The sequence below is a fragment of the Staurois parvus genome, unplaced genomic scaffold (assembly GCF_062004578.1).
Source record: "Staurois parvus isolate SC_StPar_1 unplaced genomic scaffold, SC_StPar_1.0 ptg000488l, whole genome shotgun sequence".
Taxonomy (NCBI): domain Eukaryota; kingdom Metazoa; phylum Chordata; class Amphibia; order Anura; family Ranidae; genus Staurois; species Staurois parvus.
Window position 1 is genome coordinate 2806522 of NW_028318284.1, and position 20627 is coordinate 2827148.

A 20627-nucleotide genomic window follows, 5' to 3' on the forward strand; every position below is an offset into this window, starting at 1 on the left:
GAGGGTTATTAAGCATTAGAGTGAGGGCATAATCCCAACTGAAGGTAGGATGCTAGACATGGATTCCCAATCTATAGGCATGCGTTCCACCTGAATTTCAGGATGATTAGATTATATTGCATAAGCCTACAAAATACATTAATAATAATGAATCAATGCATCCACCGTTGGTTTGACCCCATCATAATTAAACAAACTTTCCCAGATCAATACCTCCAAAACTTCAGGCCAAAATGTGGAGAGATGTAATCCTTATAGGATGGAATATACAAAGTAGATCCTCCTTGTGAGCCGAACCCGGATTCACAGGGTTGTTGAAATGGGCACACTTGAATCTATAAATATATTAAGTAAACATACATAAACATATAGTATATAACTGTGCCCAGTTTGTTCCAAAAGGATCCTTATTGTTTACAAAGCATTCTCACCAAAAAAGTTTTGTACAGCCCAATTAGATGAATCCAAGGATGCAAAGACAGTCAGCCTGTCCAGGGATACAATATAGTCACTAGCCAATCCAAGGATACAACACCCACAGCCTATTGTCTCCTTATACATATGCTATCAAAATTGCCCATATCAATCTATTAAAACTGCATCAGATGTATTTGGCTCCTCCAGCAGTGGCCTTAGATTTGCCCCCTAATGGCAGCAATGGGTGCCAAAAAGGTGCCTACAGCTTATTCCCCCCGGTGTCCTTCTTGGTCATTGCCCTGACTCTGTTGCAAAAGCATGGTGTGGTGGCGTCACATACATGCGTGACATCAGCGCGCAAACAAGCCAACTCCACACGAATACAAGACAAAACCTTCGTCTGGAAGCATATAGAGTTTAATTGTAGGAGTTGTGCATATCATATGTCCCAGTTAAGCTTTTTTTTTTTATAAATAATTATTGATTTTCAACCAAATACATTTTACAATCATTTTCTCTAAAAAAAGAAACACAGTATCGCTTTTACTAAAATAATTATCTCCCTAATTATCTCTATTCCCCCCCTCCCATCTGACCTCCTCCCCCCCCCCCCCCCCAATCTACCCACTCTGCGTTTTCCCACATCCTCCCTATATAAAAGCAATGGGAGTATTCATAATATTAAACATTATACCTTCATATATTTCACATTCAATTTAAACTCTTCCCATTTTTTCCATTTCACATAGTATGTCCCCATCTTGTCTACATGCATATGATAAAGTTTCTCCATCTCGCAAATCTGGTTCACTCTAGCTACCCAATCCTCTTCCCTCTGCACTTCTTTTTTGTGCCAAAACTTGGGTATCAGATCTTTTGCTGCGTTTAAAAAATACCATATACCTGAATCCTTATATAATTTCACTGATAACTCTGTGCTATGCAAAAGGAAGATCTCTGGGTCTAATGTAACGTTGATTTCAGTAATTATCGCCATCAAGTGAACTATTTTCTTCCAAAATACTTGTATTTTTGGGCACTCCCACCATATATGATACATCGTGCCCATCTCTCTACAACCCCTCCAGCACAATGGTGAATTCTCCCTATTCAACTTATGTTCAACATTCGGTGTAATGTGCCATCTTATCAAACACTTGTAATTTATTTCCACCTCTCGCAAACTTATAGTTTTATGAATTAATCTATATATTTTCTTCTGCTTTCCCTCATCTATTACCACCCCCAAATCTCTTTCCCATTTCCCTACATTGGTTTTGTGCTTGTGTCTAATTCAGTGAAAATCTTGTATATTTTAGCAATTCCGTGTTTCCCATCTCCTCGTGATTCTAACAACCTCTCAAATGGATTCCAATCCTTTCTAGACAAAGTGTTTCAGTTGATAGCGCCACTCATCTATCCTGGTGAAAACTTCTCCTTTTTTCTTTTCCAACTCTTTAAGTAATCCCAATTCCTCCCCCACCATTATATCTCTCAATTGCGCATCTTCCTTCATAATCCATTTTCCTGTAATACCCTACCTACCTGGAGAGAAAAACTGTGTTCCTTAGTGGCATTAATAGTGAATTAAAATCCCACCCCTTCTGTTTGTGCAATATATCCCAAACTCTTAAAACATTTAAAGTATACAAACTTGTGCTAACATCTAATCCCCTATATTGTGCGGGCACCCATATAATCCTACTCAAATTCGTTCCACTAAGTGTATTTTCGATTTTGACCCAACTTTTCCCTGGGTTGTGCGTCCAATCAAAAATTCTCGCCATTATTACGGATTTATAATATCTCTTAAAATCTGGCACTCCCAGTCCACCCTTCTCTTTATTGCTACTCAACGTTTCATAGCATATTCTAGGTTTTTTATTCCTCCATATATATCTTGTTATTTTTTTAAGTTCTTTAAAATATGGCTCTGGAAGTTTGATTGGGACCATTTGAAATTTATATAGGACTTTGGGCACAATTACCATTTTTATCAGATTTATGCGTCCTATCCAAGATGGGTTTCCTCCCCCTAATTTCTTTAATTCCTCTTTAATCTAGTTTAAAAATGAAATATACTTTAATTTGTACAGGTTCTTATAGGAAGCAGAAAGTTTTACCCCTAGATATTTTAATTTTTTTTCTTTCCATACAAAGGGGAATTCCTTTTGTATCTTTTCTTTTTTGCTATTTGTAAGATTTAGATTTAACATCTCAGTTTTTGTTGGGTTGATTTTTAGATTTGATAACTCCCCATATTCCTTCAATATCTTCATTAAATTTGGAAGTGTTATCCTAGGATTTTCCACATAGATCATCAGATCATCCACTTTATGTTCTCTGTCTCCTATCTGTATTTCCTTTATATCTATGTTCTTCCTTATTGTAAACAGCAAAGGCTCCAAAGACAAAACATACAACAATGGGGACAATGGGCATCCCTGTCTTGTTCCATTTGATATCCCAAAAAACTCTGACATTTCTCCATTAACCATAATAGCTGCTGAGGGCCTCATATACAACTTTCCAATCCACTCTCTCATTCTAACTCCCAGCCCCAGAGCTTCCAAGGTGTCCATCATGAATCCCCAGTGCACTCTATCAAATGCTTTTTCGGCATCGATCGACAACATCACCACCGGGGTTTTCTCTTTTCTACTTTGCTGAATAAGTAACAAAGATCTCAACCCATTGTCTCTGCCTTCTCTCCCTGGGACAAACCCTACCTGATCCCCATGTATCCATTTGGGCATTAAATCTTTCAGCCTGTTTGCTAATACCTTTGCGTACAATTTAGAATCTGTATTCAGCAATAAAATTGGTCTATAACTTGAGCACTGGGTGGAATCCTTTTCTTCCTTATGAATTAGAACCACATTAGCCTGTAGGGATTCTTGCCTCATTTCCATCTCATCCCCTAGGGCGTTCATATATATCTTCAATTTAGGTATTAACAATTCTTTGTATTTTTTATAGTACCTCACAGTATATCCGTCTGGCCCTGGACTTTTCCCCCCCCATAGTACTTTTTAATGCTACTTTTATTTCTTCTTGTGTGATTTCTGAGTCTGGGGAGTTCAATTGTACTTCACTCAGTTTTGGTAGACCTGCATTTTTAAGTATGTCCTTTTTTTTTCACTATTCACAATTCCAGCGTTATTTATAGAATCATGGGAGATAATATTATACAACTTACTATAATATTCCTTAAATACTTTGGCAATATCTTTAGTTGAATAAAACAATTCTCCTTTGGGGTTTCTTATTTTTCCTATATAATTCCTATTCTTTTTCCTTAAGGCTCTCATTAAGTACTTTCCTGGCCTTTCACTTATTACTTTATTGAAAACTCTCCTCTTTTCCTCTTCCATTAAAGTCTCTAGTTCTTCTTTCTTTTTTATTACCTTCTGCATTATCTCTTTAGTTATTCTACATTTATGCATCTGTTCAAGGTAAAATATTTCCTTTAAACGCCCACTAATTCTTTTTCCCCTCTTTTCTTTTTTGCCCCAATTGTAATAAGAATTCCCCTGATGTAAGCCTTATGGGCCCCTCACACTGTAGCCACCGACACATCTCCTGTATCATTCTCCTCAAAAAATTATTCTCCCCGATCTTCTGATCAATATCTTGATCCAGGAAAAGTGCCTCATTCAACTTCCAGACTAAGCCTCCCTTCATCCCTTTTCCCCATCCTAATTTCATTGTGACAGGGGCAGGATCTGATAAAGACATTACTTAAATTTTTACTTCAACCAAATCTCTATAAATCGATGTTCCATCAATATATAATCCAATCTTGAATACGTCTCGTGTGCGTGTGAGAAGGTATAGTCTCTGTCTTTTATGTGCCTAATTCTCCATATATTCACCAGTTGGCACTCATATATCAACTTCTTAAATTATCTCAGAGACCTACATTCCTCTCTCTGCACAGAAGAGGTTGCATCCATCCACGGATCCATACAGATATTAAAATCTCCAGCCACTATCAGATGGCCTTTTTTAAAATTCATCAGTTTTTTCAATACACCCTTCAAAAATATCTCCGGCTTTTTATTTGGACAATAAATATTAGCTACCAATTTCTTGTAATTTACCCTTTAAAAACAGAAATCTCCCCTCATGATCCGTCATTCTATTCTGCAACTCAAACCTTATATTCTTTGCAAACCCTATCGCTGCCCCCTTTGCTCTTTTACTTGGGGAATCTGCATAGTACCACACTGGGTAATGTCTAGTATTCAGCCTAACATTTGACTCTGTCTCAAAATGTGTCTCCTGTAAAAAAAAAAACACTGAAGATGCTCTATGGTGCAACTCCCGAAACAACCTAAATCTCCTCCCAGGACAATACAACCCATTTACATTATAAGTTACAAACTGTACTTCTTCCATCCTTCTTTTACATTTTCTCTTCTCCTCCAACTCCTCTTCTCTCCTTACTTTTATAACTCCTCCCAACCCGCAGAGTGTTAGCCCTAGTACCCCCCCTCTCCCCTCCCCCCCACCTACCTCCCACTCCATTCCCACCCTCCCTAACCCATCTCCCCCCCTACCACCACCCTCCCCCTATTTAAGCTTAGAGTTTGTCTACTAATCATTTGTGGGCCTAGACCCACCTTTGATTTAAAACCTTGGGGATGAACTCCACCCATATACGGCTCTCCTTTTCTTCTTTCTTTCTTTTTTCCTCCCCACTGTCCCCCTATCTGTCTAATTCAATAAATTCCCACCAACACTTAAAAACGGAGTTCAGACAGAGAAACCATAGAGAGAAAGAGAAGAGAGGAGGAGAAAAAAACCCAAAAACACTCCTCCCCACCATTCCCTTCTTGCTAGCTGCCATTCCTCTTTTCCCATAGCCCCTGTATCTCTTTCTTCTTCTTCCCACCCTGGTATCTCTATTCTCTGCAAATCAAGTCTATCACAGAAGTCTCTTAAGTCCTCAGGAAATCTCAGAATAGCTGTGAGTCCATTTTTCCATCCGATTAGACCCGCCTGGGCTCCCCATCTATAATGTACATTTTCTTTTCTCATCTGGTCTAACAGGGTTTCAAAGATCTCTTTCTCCACTGTCTCAGGTGCTAAGTCTGCAAAAATGTGAATGTTTATTTCTTCATACTTGTTCTTCCCTTGAACTTCTTCCAAATCTCTTCTTTATCCCTAAACCTGTGGAATTGAACAATTATATCTCTCGGTTTTTCTCTACCATTTCCTTGTTGAAACTTTCCTATTCTAAATGCATCATCCAATTTAAACATCTCTAAAGCAGGTCTATCCATTATGGAGTTTAAAATTTTACATATTAACCCTTTTATATTTAAATTTTTTTATTGAAAGATAGGCATACAGTGGCATAAAAAGAGATGGCAACAAATCCCACCTACATGGTGAAACAAAATGTGTGACTACAAACATAGAACATATTAACCCTTTTAAGACTTCCCCCTGTGAATTCTCTGGGACTCCTCGTATCCTAAGATTACACCTCCTATCCCTGTTTTCTTGAAATTCTATCTTATAAAGCAATTTTTTTTTCTCTTTCCTGATATCAATTGTTCATTTCTTAAGTTCTGAGATATCTTGGGCATGATTTTTAAATTTTTCCTGTTTCTTCCACTCTGTATAACAGCTGCCCCAAATCATTCCGTATCATTGCTATTTCTTGCTTTATTGATTTTTCCAGGTTTTTAAACATTTCTGCCATCTCTCTCTTATTTGGCACTTGTAATTCCCTTTCGGGTTCTCTCACCTCCATGTTTTTTATCATATGTTGACTACTATTGTCCATTCCTAGGGATAGTCTAGGACTTTTTTCCAAACTAATTTCCATTTCACTATTTTCATTTATCCCCAGAGATCTTTCCGGGGTTACATTCCCCTGAGGCGTGTACTTTTTAAATCGAACCAGTCTGGGCCCCCTTGGATCCACTTCCTTTAACACTTTTATTCTTCATATCTTCCGAGGGACTGACCTCTTCTATAAACACCAGGGAAAATCAAATAGGGACTAGGGACCTGGATTTGACCCACTATTTAATTGTCCATTTAAACTTTTGTGTCCATTTCTATGGCTACTTAATCCTCTTTACTCTTCTATACCTTCATACCCCCTAGGAATCCCCCTTCTCTCCTTCACACAATGTTCATTTATGCCATACAAAGCAATATATAGCTAGCCCAAGCTGCTCTCACTCACCCTCCAGGCTGCTAGGCTGCATTCTATGAATGAAGGTAAAAAACCTCTGTGCAGCAACCCCCCCAGCCCCCCCTAATACTCACCTAAGCCCACTCTCGATCCATCTGTCAATCACAGCCAGTGAGCCAATGAGAAGAGAGAGGGGGTGGGGCTGAGCCACAGCTCCATGTGTGAATGGACGCACGCCGCAGCAGCTGGGGAGTGTGCATGCTTGGCTGAACCAAAACCAAATTGACCTTGTCTAACAGTTCACGTTAGAAACAAAAGGGTCAGTTTGGTTTTGTTGCGGGCTAGCTTGTAAGTTAGCTGGGAATTTTTGTTTGTTTTTAATGTGCATTGCCCTTCCATGTGCTCCTTAGTGCAAAGGCTAGTTATAGGTTGGGATGGTTGCCAGTGTTGCCAACTGTCCGTATTTTTACTGGCAGCCAGAAAAAAATGGGCACTTTTCTCCTGCCAGTAAATGCCAACAACAGGAGAGGTTGCCAGTAAAAAATATGGCTGTGACACTCGGCATGCGCAGTTCTGCTCCAGAGCCGGCCAAGACCATCTGAGTTCCTGCTACAAAGTGTTCAGGCGGTGGTGGAGAAGGCAGGACCGGCAGAGACGGTGCCTGAGCATGTCGTGTGATGTCATGGTGCAAGGAGCCCAGCAGAGTGTCCAGAGCCTCATGTCTGGGTCTGCAGGACCGGAGCAAGGCAAGCCAGGAAAAGGGACTGTTAGTGCTGCTTGGACTGGAGTGGACTGAAGGGATACCTGGCATGGAGAGAGATTGTGACTCAGAGAATGACAGGTCATGTCAGTTAGGTATCATCATCATCTGTGCTGCTGTACACTGCAGTCAGTGTCACTGTGAGAGTCAATGTCATGTGTGTACCTGCCCATTCTAATTTCTTGCCCTCTTTAATCCTGTCCCTGAGCTACTGTACTTACTTACTAAATCAAAAATGAAATAAATGTTTTTTGCCTTAATATCTACTGTAAATCACTAATGGCATATTGTACTTGTTTGTAGGCTAAATACTGAAAAGTACACTTAAAACTAATTTTTTAACTTTTGGAAATGCCAGTAAAAACTTTGCTGTGCCAGTAAAATTTGGGTGTTGTGTCTGTGAATTTCAATCTGATAGGTTGGCAACACTGGTGGTTGTCATTTGTTTGTACAGTTGAATTGGTGTGGGGACCCACTGCATACCTTCAGCTGCCATTGGACCCTTGCTGGGAGATCCGTGCATACCTGTACTTTTAAAGATGGGTGGGTTCCCACCAGGGAAACCTGCCCTTACTCTATCCAATGCTACATGTGCTCCAACTTGTGGGTATGCGGGTGGGCAATACATATCTTCCTTTAGTTAGGCATGTAGCCACAGTATACAATTATACTCCAAGAGTAAAATTCATCAACCTCAATTGCGTACATATACTTATATACCAATAAGAGGGGGTAACTGGAACAAAACTTCTTCAACTTGAGCAAAAATGGATCTTTAGACTGCAAGCTACTGTTCTCCCTGATTGCTCCCTGAAGAAGATTCTGATTGAAGGAATTGAAATGTGTTGGGGAGTCTTTCCTAAACAAGACCTATCATTGGAGAAATTCTATCATAAAAGTAGTATGTGCATGTTCATTATACAGTGGGGCAAAAAAGTATTTAGTCAGCCACCAATTGTGCAAGTTCTCCCACTTAAAAAGATGATAGAGGCCTGTAATTGGCATCATAGGTAGACCTCGAATAAGAGAGACATAATGAGAAAAAAAATCCAGAAAATCAGATTGGCTGATTTGGAAAGAATTTATTTACAGGTTATGGTGGAAAATAAGTATTTGGTCACCTACAAACAAGCAAGATTTCTGGCTCTCACAGACCTGTACCTTCTTCTTTAAGAGGCTCCTCTGTCCTGCATTCATTACCTGCATCAATGGCACCTGTTTGAACTTGTTATCAGTATAAAAGACACCTGTCCACAACCTCAGTCACACTCCAAACTCCACTATGGTGAAGACCAAAGAGCTGTCGAAGGACACCAGAAACAAAATTGTAGACCTGCACCAGGCTGGGAAGACTGGGTCTGCAATAGGCAAGCAGCTTGGTGTGAACAAATCAACTGTGGGAGCAATAATTAGAAAATGGAAGACATACAAGACCACTGATAATCTTCCTCGATCTGGGGCTCCACGCAAGATCTCATCCCGTGGGGTCAAAATGATCACAAGAACAGTGAGCAAAAATCCCAGGACCACACGGGGGGACCTAGTGAATGACCTGCAGAGAGCTGGGACCAACGTAACAAAGGCTACCATCAGTAACACACTACGCTGCCAGGGACTCAGATCCTGCAGTGCCAGATGTGTCCCCCTGCTTAAGCCAGTACATGTCCGGGCCCGTCTGAAGTTTGCTAGAGAGCATTTGGATGATCCAGAAGAGGATTAGGAGAATGTCATATGGTCAGATGAAACCAAAATAGAACTGTTTGGTAGAAACACAACTCGTCGTGTTTGGAGGAGAGAGAATGCTGAGTTGCATCCAAAGAACACCATACCTACTGTGAAGCATGGGGGTGGCAACATCATGCTTTGGGGCTGTTTCTACGCAAAGGGACCAGGACGACTGATCAATGTACAGGACAGAATGAATGGGGCCATGTATCGTGAGATTTTGAGTGCAAACCTCCTTCCATCAGCAAGGGCATTGAAGATGAAATGTGGCTGGGTCTTCCAACATGACAATGATCCCAAACATACCGCCCGGGCAACGAAGGAGTGGCTTCGTAAGAAGCATTTCAAGGTCCTGGAGTGGCCTAGCCAGTCTCCAAATCTCAACCCCATATAAAACCTTTGGAGGGAGTTGAAAGTCCATGTTGCCCAGCGACAGCCCCAAAACATCACTGCTCTAGAGGAGATCTGCATGGAGGAATGGGCCAATATACCAGCAACAGTGTGTGCCAACCTTGTGAAGACTTACAGGAAACATTTGACCTCTGTCATTACCAACAAAGGATATATACCAAAGTATTGAGATGAACTTTTGATATTGACCAAATACTTATTTTCCACCATAATTTGCAAATAAATTCTTTCCAAATCAGCCAATGTGATTGTCTGGATTTTTTTTCTCATTTTGTCTCTCATAGTTGAGGTCTACCTATGATGCCAATTACAGGCCTCTCTCATCTTTTTAGGTGGGAGAACTTTCACAATTGGTGGCTGACTAAATACTTTTTTGCCCCACTGTATAGGGGTATGAGAGTACAGAATTGTTTTATACCAAGGCCTGTACAATATTAGATGAGCAATACTTTACCTTTGTATCAATATAGCTGTAATTGAATTCTTTTTATATCAATGAATAGTGTTGGAAGTACCTTTTTTGGCTGCATTAAAGTCCCAAGGGGAAACAATAGAAATGTGTATCAGTATTTAGGGGTGAGCAGTAATTACTTCATGCATTGTTAAAATAATAACTGACATACTTCAGACCAGAGGTATTCAGTCACTAAATGAGCCTGAAGAGACTGTGTCAGTACACCGAGGTGTGACTAGGGCTACCATGCAGAGCTGAATGGCAGAAACTCACACACCATAATAAACAGTTCAGTGTGCTGTAAGTAGCAATTCCAAAGTTATTAAGAGGAATTGCCCTTATATTTCATCGTGAAGGGCTGTCTCACCAAGTGAAGTTTAAGAGACTGGGTCACACGAGCAATGGTGCCATGGCACTGGACTTGGAAGACTATACTCTGTGGCTAACTGACACAGAACTCTCAAGGTCTGAAAAGTGCAGAATTGCAGAGTTCAATGCTCCAAGATGAGTTACTGGATTTTTCTTTGCCATGACGACTGGCTCGCTCACAAAGTGAATCTTCAAAGACTTGGTAAGACCAGAGGCTGTGCCATGGCTCTGAACCTGGAAAGTGCTCTTCAGCGAACAGTACTCTAAGGTTTGGAGAGCGCTACTGGCAGAGCCTAGTTCCCAAGGGTCACATCTCAGGGTAGCCTCACAATCTTTGGTCCATCAGTGCCTCGGTACAGTCTCTAATGCTTAGTATTGAATACTAAATACTTTAAAAATACAGTTTTTGTAAATCAATATTAGCATAACAGGGATGTGCAATTCATATAGCCCAGTGCCCGGGACATGCAGTTCAGGGTGCCGGGCAAGAGCTTTTCCTTATATAGCTCTCTTGAGAGCATGCAGCAGGAATTATAGCCAATGGTCGGATCTCTTGTAAAAGAAATCCAAGCAGCTAACTAGCCACTGGATTGCTCTTACAAGCAGCGGGAGAAGACATACATTTTAAGAAGACATTTTAAGGATCGTCTGATAAGAGCTACTAGATCCACCAGGTCGCTTTCACCACCTTATGCAGGAGTGACCCTCTACCAAGATCTATCTGTAGCCACAGCTCAGAGGCGCAAAGAATTCAAACAATCACCGCAATCTTGCGGGAATGCAATATTGTTTATCGATGGGGCTTTCCAACCAAGCTACTAGTTACTTATCAAAACCAACAAATTGCAATTACTTCCCCCAAGGATGGGCTCAAACAACCAAACAACTGGGGAATCACAACCTCAACATTGCTCGATATGATCCATTCAATAAGATCAGAGTAGTCCAAACACACAAGTAATCTGGACCGCAACTCAATTTAAAGGCCTAATGTATTCTTTCCACCTCAGGCTTGACTACATGCATTTGCATCACCTGCTACAGCACACCCCATCAGTGTAGCCTATTGCTCCTTTTTTATTTGTTTGCACACCTCAGGTTTAAAGTGTGCTACGCACACCGTTTTTTGCTTAGTAGCGCTGTTCTTACCTGTTAATAAGCTTATTTTACTTTCTTGTTTGTATACCATTTTGTACCTACCCGGGTATCTCTCTCATTAGTCTGATTATAACATTACTTGCATTGCCAAATCCTGAACAGTGGTCCCTCTCTTGCTCTTCCAGCCACCGCCAGAGTCAGACCACAATGATGCTCCGCATGACCTCTATTAATGCCAAAGGACTTAATAGTCCCTCTAAAAGATAGAGACTATGGCAAGAAGCAATGAATCAAAAAAACTAAATTTTATGTGTACAGGAGACGCACTTTGCACAAGGGAAAGATCCCTCCTGTCATAATTGCATTTTAAGAGAAAACTCTTACCAGTCCCAAAAGAACGCATACATTTAATGCGGAGACTTTAACAACATGCTGAAGGATCCTTAGACTCCTCCAGAACCTGCAGATCCAGACCCTCAGCCCTATCCTCAATCATACACGCAGACAATTTATTTGACCCTTGGTGGAGTCTCCATGGCACAGAGAGGAACTACACTTTTTATTCGGAAGCACAGAGGTCTTATTCCAGAACTGATCTCTTCCTGTTACATAAGATCACGTTACAAGCGATCTCTCAGGCAACCATTGGTTTAATCACATGGTCAGATCACGCTCCGGTCACCATCTCGCTTTCTCTTAGACCGGAAGGCCAACGACATACAGCTTGGAGGATGAACGCCTCTCTCCTAATGCACCGTGTGTACCGGGAACAGAGTAAGACAAAAAGGGAGACATATTTCAGCCTAAATACTGCTAGATATTGCTAATTGCTTCAGTGAGTTTTTTGACAAGCTATATAATTTAACCTCCTCCGGTGTGGATCCTACTCCAGACCCCACTCAAGTAATGAGTTTTCTAGACTCCCTTCGTCTTCCTCTCCTCATTCCATCTCAGTTAACAGATCTTAACTAGCCATTCTCTGACACAGAAATATTAAAAGCAATTTGCTCACTCCCCCTTCATAAAGCCCCTTGACCTGATGGCTTTTGCAATAAGTACTTTAAATTGTTTCCCACGTTGCTCACTTCACACCTTTGTAGATCCTTTAATCATTTCATGCCAACTGGAGACATTACCAAAGAATCCCTTGAGGCTTTAATAGTAACTATTCCGAAATCAGCAAAAGCTCCAGATGATCCTGCTAACTATCGTCCAATTTCATTATTAAATACAGACACTAGAATTTACAGAAAAATGTTAGCTACTCGTATATTCCTTTACAAGTCTCCTCTGATCAGGTAAGTGCTGCAAGAGATTATTGCATCTGTGTCCTATGATCACAGTATCCCAGTGCTCTCAGATTCTTTCACTCCTGTGTTCCCATACTTTCTGCTCAGTACCTGTTAGAATGAGCCACAGGGCTGCAGCCTCAGAGCCATCAACAGCAAAGTCAATAAATCATTTCAGGGTGCTATGGCAAATACCAGGCAGATGCTTAGAACCTGTGCCCCGGCCCTCTCTAGGGCTCTCACTCTTCTCTGAACATGCAGGCATCCTTCTTACTGTGGAGTATCCTGTGTCACCCACTGTTTCTCAGGGGACCAATACTTTTCAAGTGTTTGCTCTATGGCCTGTGCCACTACATAGAACAAACTGCTACTACCAAGCCCTGGTTAGCCTGCTCCATTACATTACAGATATAGATTGTGAACTTATTTTTTGATTACATCAATTTATTTCACCTATTTACGGTGATATTTATTTATAAGCATACATTTGTTTTTTACTTGCACTTTATTCTACAAGTATGTCTAGGACCATTGAGGACAGCCATGATTTTATATGGTTAATGTATAGACCTATGTAATCATGTTAAATGGGCTTTAATAATGAGATCCGGTTAACAGCTCAACTTGGTTTTCATGGATTTGAGTGCTCCTTGTTGAGGAAATATGTAAATTATGTTGATATTGATTTTGTTTATATTTTTCTAGTATTTAAGTCTATGTAACCTTTCTGTAAACAATCTTTAGGTTTTTGGCTTGCCCATTTTCACACTGATTGTCTAAAGCAGCGGGATTGATTTACTAAAGCTGAAGAGTGCAAAATCTGGTGCAGCTGTGCATGACAGCCAATCAGCTTCTAACTTCAGCTTGTTTATGTAGGTTTTTACAAAAAAAACCTGGAAGATGATTGGTTTCTATGCAGAGTTGCACCAAATTTTGGACACCCCATCAATCCCAGCGTTTCTCAATCTTTTCCCAGTCAAGGCGCTCTTGAAAAGTATTTTCGGTCTCGAGGCACCCCAGTCTAAGGTTTGGTTCACATTACTGTGTGTCACGGAATGAGTGCAAAATCACACATGTCCCTGACATGCAGACAAATGTGTTCTTTAGCAAATGAGCAAGGGTGCTACTAATTCTTAATGGTACCCCACACAATGGCAAAATGCACTGTGTTCTTGGTGCAGTGCAATTTTTAAAAAAAGGGTCGGGGACTTTTTTCCCTGTGGTTCTGTGGGTAGGGCAGCCCAATGAAATGAATGGGCTGCCCTACATGCAGCAGCACAGATGTGAATCAAGGCCTTGTTCACATGCAAGGTTAGGGGCAAAAAAAACAGGCGGTTGAGCTGTTTTTACCACCCCCAACTGCTCCTCCTTTAGATGCAGAGGCAGCAACTAGGAGTGTACACATGCTCTGGATGGAAGTATACCCCAGGTAAATGGGGCTGTGCTGCAACTGACCAGTAACTATGTGCACTGCACGCAGTTGTGGCGTGGTGATGCTGCATTTAGGGGGTTAAAACAGGCGATGAGGAAGTAATGCCTCTTGACCTCCTGTCAAATGCTTCTGAAAAGCAATCTAAGCATGCATCAATTTTCAGAGGAGTGGCAGTCCATGTTGCTGTTATGAACAAGCCCTAAAATAGCAGTTCTGATTGTATAGGAATAGAGGTCAGGATTAAAAGTAACATACATACATACATTTATACATACATATAAACACACACATATATATACACATTAAAACACATACATACAAACACACATAAAAACACACACACATATACACATTAAAACACACACACACATACAAACACTCTGTCCAGCCTCTCCCTGCAGCAGCAGATTTCTGGCAATAGATCACTATTCATCAATCTGACTTAAAGGAGATGTATGTGGTATATACAAAATGCTTATGCTGTAGCTATCCCCTGCTTTCTATAAGCCCGAGAATGGAGTGATCACATGACTGCTTATCACTCAGTTTTTAATCTTCTCGGAGCAGGGACTTCAGTACTGCTGTCCGCTCTGTCCCTCCAGCATTCACTGGAAAGGGAGTGCTGATGGCTTTAGCTTTTAGCTGCACGCTGAAAGCCAAAGCCAACTGGCAACGAAGAAGCTAGGTGGATCCTGACAATAGGATTTGGATTCTTCCAGAGCCTTCAGAGGCTATGTGACATCAGCTGACAGCGAGCTTTAGCCCACTGTCGGCTGATTCTGGGTCACAGGGTTACAAATGTAAGTGCATTCCTGTGTCCCAGAAGAGAAGTATGGCCAAAAAAGCTTTGGCCATACTTCTATTTTAATTTACACAAAGCCTGTGTGCTTTGCAATGTAGTGTGTGGCAGTGCTAGGCCCTGCCACTGTATCAGTATGGGGAAAAACAACACAGGGTTCACACTAATGCAGAGTAATGTGTCTAAGATGAGAAAACTAGATATTTAGTTTTCTCTGGGTTTTGTAATCCCAGACTGGAATCTGGAGCTTGAAGGCTTCAAGGTTTCTTGGGTAGGATGACACCTTCAATCCTGTGTCCAGGTCTTATTGGACACCTGCAGGCTGTGTGAGTGCGAGACTTGGTTAAAGCTCAGGGTTCCAGCCAAGAGGGAGGGGTGCTCCTCGTTGAAGACAGGTGTGTGCTCCTGTTAGGACACAGGCGTGATCTACTTGGGAGACAGTACTCCATGTTGGAAAGGTTCCATGTCCATCGGGCTGAGAGAACTGAAGTGGTAAAGTGTGTATGGGAGACTGAGGGAGAGTCTGAGAGATGAGAGAGTAAAAACAACTAGACAAGTCCAGGGGTTTAAGATGAGTGTGGATGTTAGGAGAACCCCTATGTAGAGTCTAGGGGGAGTAGGGATCTGTAACTACAGGCTGAGAATTTTCATTACCTGTTTTGTTGTGTAAAACTAAAATCCCCTCCATTGGCATATTGGCAACTGTTTTATGAGGAACTTTACTTGCATTTAAATAAAAGTGGGTTGGAAGGCCACAAAGAAAAAAAAAAAAAAAACCAATTTGCACTGGTGTGGACTCACTAAAAATGCTTTTACCACTGAGCTGAATTCCCCATATCACAAGTGTTGAAAGGGTAGAAAAAAACTCTCCTAAATTAAAATGCATACACGCACTATGAGTTTACAATTTCATTGTATGTTAAAAAGAAGTCACACTAATGTGATATAATTTTTATCAGCAGACTTTGTTGATTATACTGTATTTTGTGGTTATTACATGGGGATGTTTAAATTACATAAATGTTATTCTGGAAAAAATTACAAGGAAATGCACTGTTTTCTAAATTTTAACCATTCATTACCAATAAAAACAAAGGAAATAAAAATTCATGTAACAAAATTTGTAATCAAACTAAGCCCTATTTGTCCTGAAAAAAATATGCATTATATAATATGTATAATACTATGTAATATGTTAGGGAAGACTACAAACACTAAATGGTATAATGTGCGGACCTGGGACATCTGAAATTTAAAAAAAATACTCTGGAACTAAAGGGGATTATGGAGGATAAAAAGGCATAGGGACTCAATTAATTAAAGAAGTTTTATGGTCACAACATTTTAATAGCAATACAAGCAAAAATATTGTTGAAAAACCAATACAAGCTTACTTCAGAAATGTATTTTTATGTTGTGAGTGCTGCCTGTCTGAAGGCCATTTCTTTCTACAACGTTCTGGATTCCCTGCATATTTTTCAGCTTTTCCACTGCAGTTTACTGTTGTCTACAAGCTGTGATTCCTGTACTGGCTTTGTCCCTTAAAGCGCCTTCTCTAAGCTGCTCTGCAGTTCAGAAGGATGGCTTTGTGAATTTTGTGCCACACCAGTGCATAGTGAACATGTGCAAGGAATCAATTTTACAGACAAAAATCTGCACTTAATACAGTAACTAAAATGTGAAATGATCATCGATAGAAGCCACATACATAAGAACCTGATATAAAGTCTATTCAATTACCAAACAAATAATTACAGTGCTTCCCTGTAAATAAACAATAACTCCCACCAACACAATGTATATAAAGTGTTCCAATATATAAACAATTCATTAATCTTCTAAACCATCGTGCAATATTTCAGCAAAAGAAGTGAGACTCCATCAAAGGCTACAGATAGTGCAGATAATCCAAATCCCATCAGTGTCCAAAGCGTCTTCAGGAGCCATGGAAGCTGACTCTCACCAAGGACATATACTGTAAATACCCATAAGCGACTAGCACAAAAATAGTTAGAATAGGAAGAAAGTCTCCTCCCACCAGCCTATAATGGGCATCAGTGGAAAAGACTGCCCCCCCATCCAACAATGCAATATTTTTCCGCTTTACTAGTATATACACAGTATATAGTTAGACACAATGTACTTCAGCGCAATTATACTAGTTAAGCGATCCCTCCTCCAATATTATGCTGCTGCTGACACTATATGGGTTCCCACATATACAGAAAAACTTTAACAAACAGTGCTACGCAATACTCATGTGCTATGGACAGTGCTAAAAGCTAATATATAAAGTGCATGTTACAACCAATGTGCAGATATCACAAACAATGTAGTCATCTTGCAGTATTTCACTCCCAAATGACTGCTCAAACAAGGATTACTTTGCACAATTCATAAGGATGAATTGTGCAAAGTCCTCCTTGTTTAAAATGTCAATATATTCTCATAAATATTCATTAACAGGAATATTCGTTTGGTGTTCTTAGGTCACTCACAAGATGGTGGCTTGCAAACTTCTGGTTCTGTGGCTTCTCCTGATGAAGTCGCATGTTGTGACTTAACGCGTAAGGTGGGCCGATGACGTTAAGCCACACAACGGGAAGTTTGCGAGACGCCATCTTGTGAGTGACCCAAGAACGCCGAACTTGGAAAGTGAATACAGGCTGTTATACTGCAGTGTCCCAGTCGGGCTCTTTTTTTGTGAGTGTAATTTATTTTAAGAAATATTGGTGGATGCAAGAGATACACTGTGATGTGCATTCTTTCTGGATTTTTGGAGGATATGCTGTATAAAGAATAGGAAGATCGATCTGGATTAGATTGTGGAGCAGATTGGAAGCTGGAGAGAAAAAGGAAATCATACCTACCCGGGTTATGAGGGAAAAGCGCTATTTGACCTAAATACATCAGGGATGTTAAATCTATATCACCCGACACATGTAGATGTGGGCGCCGGGCAAGCAGCAGGGCTCACCTGTTAGGTATAAGCATTTGGGCGGCAGCGCTGCCGCTGATTGCTTCATTACAGTGCCAGCCTCTCCCCCATCCCCCCCACTGTGTGAACCTTCCCCCGCTTCTAGTCTCCCGAGCTCTGCTTGCCCATCTGCGGACCAGGGATCGGCTCATCGCCGTCGGCTAGAGGCCATGTCCACTCTCCTTCCTGTCCTGACCCGGAAGTGATGTTATGATGTAATTTCCAGGTCCCTGTTGACAGATTTCCTGGCCATCGAGGCCGTAAAAGAATGTAATGCAGTGCGATGTTCACTGCATTACATTCATTGTAGTACAGGGAAGACATGCAGAGTCCTTTAGACCCTGCATGTCTCAATAAAGAGAACCCGTCAGCAAAAATCATCACATAGGGGACTTTGTCCCCTTTTTGATGAAAAAAAAGAGGAAAAAAAATATTTGAAAACATCGATTGCAATACACGTTACATATCACCGCGCACGCCAGAAAGACAGCAATAATTCTAGCACCAGGCTTCCTAAATAACACTAAACGTGTGACCGATAAGGGGCTTTAAAAGTGTTACCTATAGGGTACTGAAGTTTCTTGCCATTTCATGAGCGCACACAAATTTAAGGTTTGACATGTTGGATATTTACTTGGCGCAACCTCATCTTTTATATGTTACAAAAAAAGTTTGTGATGTATTGCTTTTTTTGTGCCCTAAAATTAACTTTTTTACTGAAATTTTGTGGTAATATCATGCAACATAAAAAATTGGGACTACCACTATTTTATTCTCTAGGGTTTATGATTTCAGAAAATATATAATGTTTAGAGTTTTTGTGTAATCTTCAGGCCTAAAATGATTTTTTAAACGTGTAAAAAATGCAAAAATGGCTCTGGCAGCAAAAGGGATGAAGGATAAGCCAGACACTCCCCTTTCCTGATGAGCAGCCAATCGGTGCTTATTACACTGCAAGGTCTCCCCCCCCCCCCCCCGCTAGTCCCCGGGTGCGGTGCCGGAGACAGGCAGGGAGGGGAGGAGGAGATAAACAATGCAATGTTAAAAATATTAAGCGTTTATGTCCCCTTTTGATTTTAAAAGCCCAAGACATTCCTAATATCACCTCCAATTTAAATAGTTTTGGTATAAAAAAAAATGTTTTATCAGGACAAGTAGATTATCATGAGGGACAAGTAGATTTGGGGCACCGATTTAGTCCCTGGACAAGTAGTTTTTTCAAAAATTTCCACACCCCTGTACATATAGGTCAAATACAGGAGGTGAGAGTATATATGTGTGTTGGTGGAGAAGGAATGTACATGGGTGGTTTTCAACACACCAGGAATGTGCACAAATATTTATGAGAACATATTGACATTTTAAACAAGGGGGACTTTGCACAATTCATAAGGATTTGAACAGTCATTTGGGAGTGAACTATTGCAAGATGACTAAATTGTATATGTGATATCTGCACATTGGTTGTAACATGCACTTTATAAGGAGGATTTGCTCAAATGATATGCACTATATTAGTTTTTAGCACTGTCCATAGTACATGAGTATTGCGTGGCACTGTTTATTAAAGTACACACAGTATATACATGCTCCTCTCATACAAATATTTAAATAACTTTACATTGCAGATAGTTAAGTAACAACAGTAACACACACACACACACACACACACACACACACACACACACACACACACACACACACACACACACACACACACACACACACACACACACACACACACACACACACACACACACACACACACACACACACACACACACACACACACACACACACACACACACACACACACACACACCTTGAAATGGATAAGTCCCTCTAAGAGTGCAGAGATTAAGTGTTTACCTTTGTTGCGATTTTCTGAAGGTCCTTGTTTTTTACCTGTTTAAATATACAGAAAAGGGAAAAATAAAGGATATGTGTTTCTGGTCACTTTGTATTAAAGACAGGAGGATACCCCCTGTCACAAATGAAAGAGATGGAATGACTATCCCTATTTTATACAAGTTTGCCATGCTGTAAAAGGGACTGTGGAAAGTGCAATAGTCAAGTGTATTGAGTATGCTTTGGCAAAGTGTAGTGGTTTGCCATGACCTATGGCAGCCAAACAACAGCTTTAGGTAAGCCATGGTATGCTGGTGTTCCACTTAAATTTAAAACAACAAAGAATATCCTGTAACAGCAATTTGTGTTACACAATATTTTGTTATAATGATCAGTATCCTGAGGCCCTAAGTTTTGTGTCCTTAAATGACCAGTTACTGGTCAGGGAGCAAACCCTGTGTTTTATCTAGGACTGTTGCTGCCAGCATTCTAAAAACAGAAAAATTAGAAGGGTTCGGTGAAAGTAAAAAGGGATTATTTGTACCAGTTGAAAATTGGTATTTTTCCTTACTTTTTAGGAGATGGATTTTAATAGGAATGTTATGAAGTGCATTATAATAATATTAATTTAATATTTATAAATTTGGTAAAATTCCTTGATAAAAGGAAACATGTACTGATGGATATATTTAGGCACCTCTTTCTGAGAGCTCATGTTAACTGGAAGTTATGCTGATATCCAATAAGCCAGAACAAGGACGCAGATCAGATGTTTTAACTTTACTTGCCGCATACTTGTTCCAGGTCTGACAAAGTACTGAAGCCATGGACAACCAACAAGTAGCATTTTTCATAAGGAGTTCAGCAATGGCAGCCCCCATATTTTAGCAAAGG

At 40.5% G+C, this 20627-nt stretch overlaps 1 protein-coding gene across 1 annotated transcript in view; it reads right to left on the reverse strand.

The window, feature by feature from the left end:
* Nucleotides 1–19794, reverse strand: part of LOC149452213 (plasma membrane calcium-transporting ATPase 4-like) — a gene marked incomplete at its 5' end in the record, with an annotated part of 272400 nt that extends 252606 nt beyond the window's left edge. Inside the window, one exon of the mRNA XM_089689635.1 lies at nucleotides 19755–19794. Coding sequence (XP_089545761.1) covers nucleotides 19755–19794 — 40 coding nt within the window. The remainder of the gene's footprint in view (nucleotides 1–19754) is intronic.
* Between the last annotated feature and the right edge of the window lie 833 nt (nucleotides 19795–20627).